The sequence below is a fragment of the Ambystoma mexicanum genome, chromosome 12, assembly GCF_040938575.1.
Source record: "Ambystoma mexicanum isolate Mex_15411 chromosome 12, UKY_AmexF1_1, whole genome shotgun sequence".
Lineage (NCBI taxonomy): Eukaryota > Metazoa > Chordata > Amphibia > Caudata > Ambystomatidae > Ambystoma > Ambystoma mexicanum.
Genome location: NC_090936.1, coordinates 1,172,057,280 through 1,172,070,266, shown reverse-complemented (window position 1 = coordinate 1,172,070,266; position 12,987 = coordinate 1,172,057,280). Strand labels below are relative to the sequence as shown.

The 12,987-nt window shown below is 44.8% G+C and overlaps 1 protein-coding gene across 1 annotated transcript in view; it reads left to right on the top strand.

Annotated features, from left to right (window-relative positions):
• Positions 1-260: 260 nt before the first annotated feature.
• Positions 261-12,987, top strand: part of NDUFA12 (NADH:ubiquinone oxidoreductase subunit A12) — a 182,287-nt gene continuing 169,560 nt past the window's right edge. The window contains exon 1 of the mRNA XM_069629808.1: positions 261-417. Within this exon, the coding sequence (XP_069485909.1) occupies positions 329-417 (89 nt within the window). The 5' untranslated portion in view covers positions 261-328. The remainder of the gene's footprint in view (positions 418-12,987) is intronic.

Here is a 12,987-nt window from a genome sequence, read left to right as displayed (position 1 = left end):
TGTAGGCAGCTGTGGCAAAATGTTAACATGTTGCTAAAATATGTTTCTGATTTAAAAAAAAAAGCGTGTCACCAAGTTTCTAATGTATGTAAATAAATGCACATGCTCAAAAATATAGGTAATTCTGTTAAATGGTGTCTTTACTGTATGCACTGTAATTAGATTGCGTCTAGTTTTGGAAATTGCGCAAAATACCCGGTACCCGCCATGATTTCCCCAGGGCGGCCACTAGGGCACCACAGCGAGGCCGGAACTATTTAAGCGCAGCTTGAGGGGGGGACAAGTATTGCAGCTGCACACGTACTCTCAGCCGTTTTCATTGGCGAAGATGGCTGAATACTTGCAGGTTTTGCGACGGGGCCTGGCCCAGATCCGGGGCCATGGAGGGATCCGCGGCTCCTTGTGGCAGTTACTCAGGTAACGGGGAGAGCCCGTACATCGCAACCCCAGTTCACAGAGTGTGTCTCCGGGGCTATGCATACACAGTACCTCTGTCATTAGTGTCACCTTGCATGGGAATGGTAATCGAAATAGAAGAAGGCCTGGATTTGTAAACTCCGGCAGCCATCTTGGAATGATGTTAGACTCAATACTGTGCAATCAGAGCTACTAAGGAAAGTATTTTATTTCAATATTTGTTACAACTTTACGTTGTTTCAAGCTACGGACTACAGGCGTTGATAATCTATAAATTGCCGACGCGTAACAACCGTTTTTATAAGTCGTAGGAGGAGTTATTGCAAAAGTATAGCCTTTTTGAGCAATTTCATATTTTATTGTAAATGTGGCATGTCGTCAGGTATTGGATAATAAAAAAAAGTGCCCAAGTTACACGTTCCTTCTCCCTGCCAGTTAGCATTTCCCTGGGAACGATATTCCAAGAGGGCAGCCACTGTTCCAATGTATTTTAACTCCTGAGTGGTTTGGTTTGCTGTGCTTGATTCATCTCTGCAATGTATTCTGACTTTGTGAGCTCTGCTAACCTTAGTATCTTTAGAGGGCAGACATGTCTGCTAGTTTTCGATTTCCCTGCTTCTGGACCCATCTACCTTTCAAGTCTAGTGTACTTTAATACTTCCATAAATATTAGCACAATACTGGTTTGTCCTATTCAGAAAGTCCTCAATAATTGGGCATGACTATCATTCTTTCGGAGGACAGTCCCTCTCATTGGTTCTGAGTCTCACTCATTACTAGTTCTGCTGTCATTTACAACTTTTGCCTTTCTCTTACTGTGTAAGCCTTCTCGGAAAAGTTTGACATTTGAGTGACTAGGGTGTACGGAACAGCACATTTAGTTTTCGACCAAATTGTATGTTAAGTGTTCAATTAAAGCCGATTATGAAGCTGAATAGTTGTTTTATTTAATCTTGTGACAAACTTGATTTCACTTTAAAAAAAATGTTTTTTTGAATGTGTTCCCACGTTTTATTTATTTTAATCAACATAGCATCTATATTGAAGGAAAACAGTGCAGACAATAACAGATTAACAAAAAAGCAGGCACTAAATCTGCATATGCAAACCCATTGGCACTCAAAGGGTCAGGCTTCACAAATGCAAGTTGCAATGAATAAAATCAATATTGCAATTTGCGAATAACTTTGCAAATAACATACTCTTTTGAGTAGCAAGATGGCTTAGGTTGAATCAGAGTTTCGAACGTTCCTTGTAGCTCAAAATTAAATGTATACATGGCTTCAGCGCGCTCGCGCAGGACACAAGTCAACAGTACATCGCGCATGCTGGAAACCAGACAGTGACGCATGTGAGAGTAGACTCCATCTGCTGACTATTTCTCCCTGCCACCCCCCCATAGGCCAAGCAAGGGAAAGGACTCTCACAGAGAGGTCGATAGAGTTCCTGAAGGTGTAACCACCCATATGAAAGCCTGACCTGGGACTGAATCTGCCCAAACTGTAAGCTCTAGGAAGGCATTTGCCTATTGGGCATTTACTCCATTCCACAACTCTCAGTCCATATCCACTTATCTGACGCCACTACAGGATGCAAGGCTCTATAGATATTACTATATCTCTCGCTCCTCAACCTTCCACCCCCAACACCAGCAGATACAATGCTCTAAATCTCTCTGCTCAAACAGAAAATTACTCTCATCCCTCACGTCTTTTCTGTTGGGGCAGAGTAGTTCTAATGATAAGACATTTCTTAATAAGCAAGTTCTCCCAAGAGTTCAATGAGTGTTGAGAACCGTTGGCCACATCTTGCACTGCCTGAATATTACAGACTCACCAGTACGCTCACCGGCACCCTTGTTTCTGGATCGGCAAACTATGTGTCTGCCTGCCGTGGCCGCTGTTCCCGACAGGTCTGACCCTGCCAGGCACAGCAGCCACGGTAGGCTGACTGTTTACAGAAGCGCCTGCACCATTAACAACGGTTCCAGCGCTTCCGAGTCCTCACTCCCATAGAGTCCTATGGGAATGGGGACTTATATTTTACCAGTGTTTTACTTCCTGGGCCGCCGGATTTGGAATCTCCCAGGTGCTGGTAAACTTTTACGAATCCGGCAGCAACCCGCCGGTATCAACGTCAGGGTTACCACCGGATTCTTAATGAGGCCCAACGTCCACACAATTTATGTAAATGGTACCTTTTCTTCTGAGAAGGTAATGGTAATTAAAATGTTATGCTGGTTACAGAGAAGTACTGTGGCGGGTCAGGAGAAGGACGTAGACACTGAAGATATGTTTCACAAGATTTTATTAAAGTGAATCTATAAGGCCAAACTCTCCCTATCACTATGGATGGTCCCTGTCTGTTACTATGGTGTACATCGGTCATTCATGAATGTCCAAAGGAATAGGCCAGCTGTCCAACACTAACCTACCTGACCTTGCCACTATGAAAACTAACTTTGGTCAGGAGAATTCCTCATTCTTCTGAGGGTACTTCTGCTACCAGTCTGTAGGCTTCTTTATTAATAGCTGATCCTCAAATAGTCTCATGTTTTTTGTATCAGTTTCTGTAACTCTTCAAATGAATTACTGGCTTTCCTCTCCTTTATGAAGTGTTTTTGGGGATCTTCTTTTTTTTTTTATTTTTTTTTTTTTATATAAGATCTGTATTCCTGGTAGCTGGTTTCGGCATATCCTGACAAAATACTTTCTCTGGTAGCTTTTCCCTACTGTACAATTATAGTAGTTCTTTTTGCACAGAATATATCGCACTTCTTTCCCCTTTTTCGCAGGGTATTCTCATCCAGTGTTCTTTTCTCTAGGTATTCAGATTTTCAGTAATTCGTTCTCCTGTATCACACACTTTAAGTTAATTATTTTCAGCTTTAACTTTGTTTCATGACTGCTACTGGGACAAGTCGCTTGCACGGTATGATGATTCCCAATGGGCCTCCTCTTAATCCCATTCTCCCTGTTACTTTCTCCTGTAAGGAGAACTTCTTCGGGAACCTTGTTCCTCTGGAAGCTTTTCTCTTGTCCTGTACCACTATCTGTTTATCAGCAGTTGCATTTGCTTCTTTGGGTTTTCTCCTCTGAAGTGTCTCAGTGCTCCGTTGAGTGACCGGACACCCTGCTGCTGGATGCTTACCGTGGTATCGGAGATGGTTTGTGAACCGGCTGTCCACCACAGATCCTTCATGGTTTTGCCACCAACTTCCTCTGGGATCCTACCCTTTCGACTTCACACAATGGGGATTCACAGTGGCTGTGGCATCTACCTGTTCATTATCTTGTAAACTTACAGGCTTCCTGGCTCACACCTACTCTGCGTTCTCCAGGTGTTACGCAGCTTGGGGCCTTCCCTTGCCAGCGTATGCATTTCTCTTTCTCCCTGTTGCTCGTTTAGTACACCCTATTGAACGTAGTCCAGTGGATTGAATACTTTGATTTAAAGGGACATGTTCTTTTCCTATCTGTGAACTATTGAGTGTTTCTTTGTCTGAGTCTTGTTGTTTAAAATACTTTGGTATTTTAGAGCATCCCATGAAGGCCATGGTATGTACAGCTTTAGAGAGTTCCTCACAGGAACAAGGATCCTTGTCCCGTAAGGGGGAGTCTCTCCCAGTGAGGTCCTCCGCTTGCCTCCACCCCTAGGGAGGGTGTTGGGAGCGGGCTCACCTCCCTAGCCTCGCAGGGAGGGGGAGCTCCATTTGGGGAGAATGGACGAATTCTCTCGATTCGTGTAAGTACACTTTATGAAGTATCTGCAATGTTCGAACTTTGTGACCCTACCTGTAATTGTCACCTACAATGTTCATAGTTGGGGAGTACTGGATTTGGTTATTAGTTCCATAGAGGTGTATTCAGAGCTTTACCCAGTGTATGTTTTTCATAGGAATGAATGGGAGAGATGGACCAGCTCCTGATTGGCTGAGTGGGCTGCGGTCCTTATGCTGTGATATGCTCTAGTATTAAGTATAGGAGGGTGCAACGTTTCAAGGTATAAGTTACTATCCAGTCTTAAACTGTCATCGACATTGTTGTGAATGTCAGTTCTCCTCATGCACACATCATGTTTTTTCTTATTAGACAAAAGTATTATCACTTGCTAATGGTGGGTGCACATTTTGGGGCCTCATTAATTGGCTTAGTATTAAATATAGTCCCAATCCATCAGGCGAGCCTGTTGGTTCAACAGTGCGTTGGGCAAACTTAAGACCTTTGCAAAGTTGAAGGACACGAATTTCGGTCATGTTCTTCGGTTGGGTAGTGACTATTCCTGTGTCAAAGGCTCGCTGGAGAACTTTAAACCCACTGGAGATGGTGCTGCTTTGGAACATATGACGAACTGATGAGACTATGGTACGGCATAGTTGATCTTTGTCACCCGCTTCAGTACTGGTGGGGATGCAGACTGTGCCACAGGGGTAACATTTCAGGTTAGTCTTGAACTGTGTGTCTAAACAATACTTTTAAAGTTCTTGGTTTATGTAGTGCAATGCTGTCTGCTGCTGGTGTTCAGAATTCATGGTGCTCAGGGCTCCCACAACTTCATGCAAACCTGCACAGGAATGGGCAGCAAGGTGTTTTCTCGAAACAGTGGCTTCTTGATGCATGCAACACAGCTGTGCCTGAAGAGTTAGGGGTTATGAGCACCGAGTTGCTGGGGCTCTCTGCTCTCATGAGAAGTACGCTGTCTGCAGTCACTGGCACAGCTTTCCCATAAGACTCGTCTTGGCAAGATGCAGCAACAGAGCTTCTCCATGGTTTTGTTTGGGTGGGCGCTGTCTTTTTTTTGTGCTTCGGACTCGTCCCAGGGTCAGACAAGGGAAAGATGCTGTCTTGCAGGTTAAATAGGATATTTTGGCTTTCATTGACAAGGGTACAGCCATTCAGTTTTTTCACGACCACCCAATCACTGGGGGCTGCCACACATAAACTTTCCTAGGCTTTCACCCAGAATGTGGATACTGGTTTGGAATCACAAACCTATCTGGGCAGATCTGATCTTTTCTCTGCTGCCCTTGACACAAACTTCCTTGTGGTACTCGGTACTGGATTTGAGCTTGAATGCCCTTGAGAGCATTGCTTGGGTCACAATTTCTGTTAGTGTGATTTTATAGTTGCAAAGTGCCAACATTTGGCATCGAACGAGCGCCAAATTAAGATCTTAAGGATATTTTACTTGGACATTGGAAGGTTTTAGTTTTTCAGGAAAAACAACATCTCCTGAAAAGGGAGGGGAAGGGAATGCAAAGAAGAAGCATCTGTGACGTCAAGGAACGCACACACACTTAACTTATCAGACTTGGGATCTAAAAATATTTTGATTGGTATATCCAAGGTGCCAAACAGGAACATGCGTGCTGTAGAGACTTCTATCTAGGGAATATACATACATTCTAAACTTTGATTCATCGTCAGGAGAAATATCCCTGATCTAATACCTTCCACCCTAACAATCCTACTGTCACAATCTGGGGCAAGAAACGAGCTGTTAATAATCAGAATATTCTGTTTTTTTTTTCTTCAAAATATTAAAGCAAGAAATTAAAGGTGTCCTCCTAACCTTCATTGCTTGGGAGGTCACCCACAATATTCCACTTGAATATAGACCGCTTGGCTACAGAAAAACCCCCGCAACATTCCTGCTGTTGTCTCGCATATGTTTACATTCATCATATACACAAACTTCCATACCTATCAAAGCAAATGTGAATGACTATTCAAGGCAAAAAAGTAATCATATTCAATATAAACATATGCATTGACTATGTGAGACAAAACTATTTCTAGAATAAACTATGAACCAAAACAATTCACCCAGTTGTCTCTGAAGACAGCCAAGAAAAATGTTGGCTTAACATATGTTTTTCTTATTCTCTGACTTATTCTACTCTAAAATGTTGACACTATCTATGGCATTCTATTGTTTTCTAGAGTGGGCATGGATGCACAAATATTTTGACTTGGTTGCAATTATTCTGAAGACTTGGGTTCAGGAAATATTGATTTTCAGAGTGAGTGCTGGTACAGTAATGCTTACCTCTCTCACTATTTTCTAGGAATAAGACCCACACTCTCAACATCCCAGTTCATTAAGGAACAGATTCCTCTATTGATTAGGGCAGATACTGCTCACAAAGCCTTCCCATTCCACTTTTTAATTTGGGATGTCTAAGGCCTCCATAGATCCCAAATTCCCAGAGAAAAGGATAAACCAGCCAAGTTTGCAATTTGAATTATCCATCATAAAGCACATGTACTATATTCTCTCCCGACGCCCCTCCCATCAGTGACCTAGCGTACTAACCGGGTTCTCCCAAAATGCTTTTAATTACTATATGGGTTTCAATACATTCTTGAGACATTTGTTTAATTTCTCTGGCATTATTGTACTTACTTCCGATTTGTTTTTCAAAGCCCAGGACACGTAGGCATCTCAACCAGCTCTAGGCAACTCTGCCAGGCAAGCTGTTTAAGTCTGCGACTTGCTCCCAAAATCTCAGGCAATCTTGTCCTCTCTTGGTAAAGGCTTTTGTATTCGGTCCTGTCTGGAAAATGCCTTCTTATGGAGAATTTCCATCGGCTAATCAGTCATCTTTTTTTTTTCCTGTCATCCAGGCTCTGTTTCTTTGCTGCTTTCCTAAAAACTCACCTTTCTCCCTATGTATTTGAGTTTAAATAGGCAGCAGACACGCGCAGCATCTTTTGACATTGCAAGTTTGGATTAGACGGCTAGATTCACCTATGGCCTATGGAATGATTTGTCACTAGGGGAGCTATGAGGTAGCCCTACGCTCAAGAATTTGAAATTAAAATGTAACTGACATATTTATTTTGCTTTATAATTCCCAGTATGGACCTGTGCTAATAAGAATTATACTTTCAGATTTGCAAACATATTCTGAATTTGGCGATATCCTTTGTTTGTCCGACTGCATGCATACTAGTGTTCTTTACAATATGCACATTTATTAAAAAGGAATACATTTAAATATATATTTTTTAAATGCATGTTGTTCTCATTGTCACCCCAATCAAAATCTATTTTCAGGGGGGAAAAAATGCAAGCTACTAGCCAGTCATAAAAAGTCACTTGCCACCTCCATTCTATACATACACACAGCACACTATTTCTTACTTTCCAAGAGTCAAATATTACTAGCCAAAGGCTAGTGGTGAGTGCAGAATTTGCACCCTGCTGTTTTTTTTATTTTTCAAAGTGGACAAACCATTCCAAAACTAGAGCCATTATAAGATTTCACATTTGTCACTTTGAAATGCATTTCTTTCTGTACCTTTTTACTGTACAATCCAGCTTGAATTTGATGTTCATATTAATCCATCTGATGAGACAGATATTCTGTGAAACGAAAGAATAATTTTAATTGCCTGCTTTAATGGAGCAGATTACTATGTCAGCGGTCAATGGAGGTATGATGAATCCTGTAAAGTCATCATCGATCCCCAGCCTCAAGTCTCCTCCCATGTGGCCAGGAGAAGGCAACAGCTACCTGGTCCTGACCCAGGGGCGGGATCACATAGGAGGAGATGACTGTCGGGGGAAGTGCTGACTCCAGCATGAGAGGCACAGCATTCGTCCCTGATTCCAGAATTCCTAATGGCATATTGTCATTGCTCAAAACCCTTTAATTATAAAGACCTGAAACTACTTCTGTCAAACATTTCAAACAGAACTCTATAAACTTGTCATATATTAGCATACACCAAACTTGGATAGAATTCTTAACTTTAGCCTGCATCACACCTAGATAGGATTGTGAGTGTTAGCGTGTGCCACATGCTAACACTAGCCTTGAACATTAGCCGGCGTCACATCTAGAAGGAATTATGAAGGTCAGCATGTGCCACACTTAGATGGAAGTGAGAATGTTCACATGTGCCGCACCTAGACGTAATCATGAACATTAGCCAGTGTTGCATCTAGGATAGGTTTAAAAAATGTCAGCATGCACCACACTTTAGAATTGTGATTGTTAGCATATGCCCAATTAATAAATCGACTAACAATTTCACCTCTCTGTATATACCTCCCAAACACAACCACAAGCCTATAACGCAACAATCCGCACAAACTTCACTACACTGCAACAACAAAGCAAACCACAAATAGACTTGCACAACAGCACACAATGGCTACCAACCGGAAGACACCCCAAGCCCAGCCAACGGAATTCCGGGTTGAGGCCGCCAACAGCACACCACTGCTCTCTTGGACTTTTCCAACTTATTCCAACTTATTCCCACTAATTCACCCCCACCACCCCTTTTTTTCAGAGCGCCAGGCGACCACCTAGGCGGTGATAGTGCGCCATACAAATATCCTTTAACCTATACATAACACATTTAACATCCAATGGTTATTTAAACAAGTGTCCAATGTGATGAATCCGGACCTTTCTCCTCCCAGGTGGCCAGGGAAAGGCAGATGCTTCCTGATCCCGACCTCGGGGGCATTATACTGCGGGAGGATCACCTGGCAGGAGAAAGGGCCCAGGGGAGGGAGAGGAATCCATGGGATGAGCCACTGTATTTGTCTTCCTCTAGGGAGGATGGCTCCACAATGCCAAAATATGTAATGGCTTGTTGTAATAACCATCTTACTGTTCACAAGCTACACATATTGATAGGGGTGAACTCAATCATACACTCCTAGGACTAGGAGACATCAAAACCCTTTTAAAGTTAGACAGGTGTTCAGCTTTACAGGTCTCCCACAAACGCCCAAAGGGCCAGTGAATGGAAATTTGGAAATTCCATTTGCATATAGAATTGCCTTCCTCTGTATAATCAAAGCTAACTCTTATGATGTTAATTTAAAGAATGTTATAAGGAACATAATGGGGTTTCAAAATAAAATGGACATGAGTGAACCTGATTTATTATTGGGGATTTCAAGTCACATAATTCCCTAGTGTTGGGACGAAGAAGAGGGGTCAAGGGGCACAAAGTTGCAGGAGTGGTCAGTTCAGATGACCCATACCTGAGGGAGACTGAGAGGCTTAAAAGGCCCCCACAGGTGCAGGCTACAGAGTTGTTGGGAGAGAGTAGAAGTCAGACGTGGTTTGTGCTGCCAGCCCAGGCAGAAGCTGGAGGAGAGAGAAGAAGCAGGGAATGCTGCTGGACAGATATCCAGTCCTAAGACGGTCTGTGCCCCCGGAACTCTGAAGTGCAGAGGTCGAGGAGTAGGAAGCGTGCAGGAGGAAAATTCCCCCCCCCCCGTGTGACTGGGTCTGCAGAGGCTGCGCAGCAGGAATTGTGCAGGAGGCTGTCTCAGGTGGCTGGTGTGCACCAGACAGCCTCAGGAGCAGGAGGAACTCCAATTGGATGTGGCGTGGGTTAAGGCAGACCTACCGAAGCAGTTTGCTGGGTTGTGAGAAGCCACAACAGCAGAACTCCTGTGAGGGGAACAGAGGCACGCGTTTACAGGTCCTCTGAGTGCTTTGTCCCTACTCGCGTACAGAAAACGGGCACCTGGCGAGCGAGCACTACTTGCGTAGAAGCAGAATTAGTATAAAGAAGCAGAAGCAGCACTTGCGTGTGAACGAAAGTGAGTCACCCCTTACTTTTGAATGCCAAACTGTTAAGCTTCCAAGAAAAGGAAAGCCACAAAGAATGAGGAAGGGGAGGACTTCGATCCAGATTCCCTCATGCATCCACGTTCATCTGAGTGGAAGGCTCCCGCAAAAACTGCGGCTTACATGAAGAAGCGGCTCAGGACACCTCTAGCAAAGGCAGCTAGAACTAGCTTAGGGCAGAGTGTCCCAGACATCTGCCAGAGGGAATTGCTGAGACCCCTGAGATAGATGACCAGATAGTCACTTTCATGGGCAGATATGTGAAAGATGTAAAGAAGGATCTGGATAAAGCCTGGTGATCATGCCAGGATGAAATGCTTGACGTGGATCCAATTACGAAATATCCTGCAGAAGAAGTGAGGGAGAAGAACGAAAGCATTGACCCTGTGGCGTTGACTGGGTGTGCTCAGAGAGCCGTCTGCCTGTTGGGGAATGCGATCACTGCTGAAAGGCGCATATCTCTTAGTTAAGTTTGAACCGAAGCTAAGCGAACTGGCCACTTCAGCAGCGGCGGCGGCTGCAGCAGCGGCGGCAGCTGTGGCCAAAGTCAAACAGGGACTTGTTCATTAAGGAACTAACCAAGTTCGCCAATACATACGCTGCATTAGATAATGCACAAGCGTAGAGGGTCTTTGGCAAACAGATTTTTGGGCGGGCTGGCAAAGGCAGGGGCCGCTCTGACAGCCGCTACGCATATTGTAGGTCCTACAGCGACAGGCGCCACCGGAAGGAGCATGATGACTGTAAGCCGGAGCCTTTGTTCCCCTCAGAGGGAAGAGGTAGAGGATGGTGCTGTCGGCATGCTGAGCGACAAAGCAGCAAGCGCAAATAATGAGCCTAGGCATACCCGCAGTGGGCGTGAGGCTAGCGCAATGCTAACTGGAATCTCATATCTAGAGATGCATGGGTTCTAGACACTGTAATAGGGTTTTCACCATAGTTTCTATAATCTACAAGTGAAAGCGAGGTTACCGAGATCTTTAGTAAAGAGCGAAGAAGACCAGCAGTGGCTAGTGTCAAGATGGATTTCTGAACTCTGATCTGGAGGGGCAGAGGTTCAGAAGGCCAACCTAGTTTCTTGGAATAGGGCAACCTCTGGACAAGCCAGACCAATCAGGGTAGCTATTGCAGGCAGTCAAGACTAAGTCTCAAGAGGGGTGAGGGTGACTGAAAGGCCTCAATGAGCACACAAAGCAAGGACACTTCCAAATTACTCCAGACAGGTGTTATATTAAAAATATAGACACATTTATTACAAGGCCTTTGTAATATAGACTATAGCAAAGAATCACAATAATACTGAAGTAAACCAACACATAACAATCAACACGAGATATATATATATATATATATATATATATATATATATATATATATATATATGACCAGAGGGGTCTAACGGATTAGAAAGCACAAAATATGTAGACCACCTAGATGGGGAGGAAAACGGGCAGTGCAAATAATCTTTAGACCCAGTTCCACATCAAGAATACACCTAACTAAGAGCCAGTCCAAGCCCTACGAAGAGAGGAGCCTTATTCTCAATAGTACATGCACACGCTTGTCCCATTGGACAAAATGGGGTCTCTTCAAGGGTCACTAGCAGCTCAGGAAGGCGGATAAGGTTGATGGAGAACAAGTCCCCACTATTCAATCAGGACCTCCACTTGCGGGCAGAGGCAGGTTGAGAGTGCGGGATAGTTGCTATTTCGCAACAGCGGTGGAAAAGAAATGGGCTCCTGTGCTAGGGGCCACCGGTCAGGGTATGGACTACTCACTGGTCCCCGACGCAGGCAGACCCAGACTTCGCCAGTTCAGTCCACTTCGCTGGCAGGTTCGAATGCGACAATCGGGATGTCTCGACACCGTGTAGGTTCCGCGGTAGCAGGGTCAAGAGGGTCACGCATGCAGCGAACTTGCACAGGTCGGTGCCACAGCTGGGCAACACGGTAACCGCGTTTACTCCGGTCCGGGCACGCTCGTCTCACTTCAGACCTGGGAATGCCAAGTGTACGAAATTCGGTGTGAGGGTGCCGTGGACACAGAGCAAGCAGTATACCAAGTTTCGAGGGCTTCCTCGAAACCGTGGCCGTGACAGAGCAAACGTCCTGTGTAAGCTGGTTGGCCCAGGGACACTTCCGAAGAGGCTTACGTGCAGGGTGTGATGAAGGTGCCGAGAATAGTTGGTCCCACTAGTCCAATGGGTCGAAGCGCCTTCGCAGACCTTCTAGGACGATCCGATGCAGAGGGGTCTCGCAGGACGACAGCGGGCTCAGGGTGCTAAACTGAAACGCTCACCTGGCTCCCACGGAGGCGTTGGTCTGGGTTGCTGTGGCCTCTTCAAGCGTGATGCGCAGAATTCGGACCACCGATTGAACAGGACCCCCAAATCTTGCTTGTCTGGCCCGTAGGAATATCCTTCTGCAGATGAAAAAGGGGATTAACTGTCTGCTGAATAGTGTGCTTGCTCCCCCCCCCTTCCCCCTTCGTTCTTCTCTGATTCCTCCAAAACCCCCGGTTTAAGCTCATCTTATGGTTTGGAAGGGTGAACTCTCCATCCTGCTTCTGGTGCAGGGGCGCGCGTTCGTCCAGTTACTTCACTGGTTTTCAGAATGGCGCTGGCACATCCACTTGACTTTTCTGAGCGATACGCCGTAAGTATGAAGATGCAAAAGTTCAAGTGTGAGCCTCCTTTATGTTGTTTTTTCTGTCCTTTATTTTAGGTGCAGAACAAAGGCGATGCGTTGAGGGGTTAAATTGCTGGTGGTAAAATCAGGTGAGTTAGTGATGACGGCGACCCCTCTAAATGTCTTTATAATTCCCCAGTAATGTCTTTTGTCCTTTCCCCATAGGGGCCGGGGTGCGGTACCTACCAAAGATGCGGCGCCGACCCGAGATGTGGAATGGTTCACCAAGAAAAGCCGGTAAGTAATATGGCTGAAAATTCGGCTTTCCTCTTGTGTTCC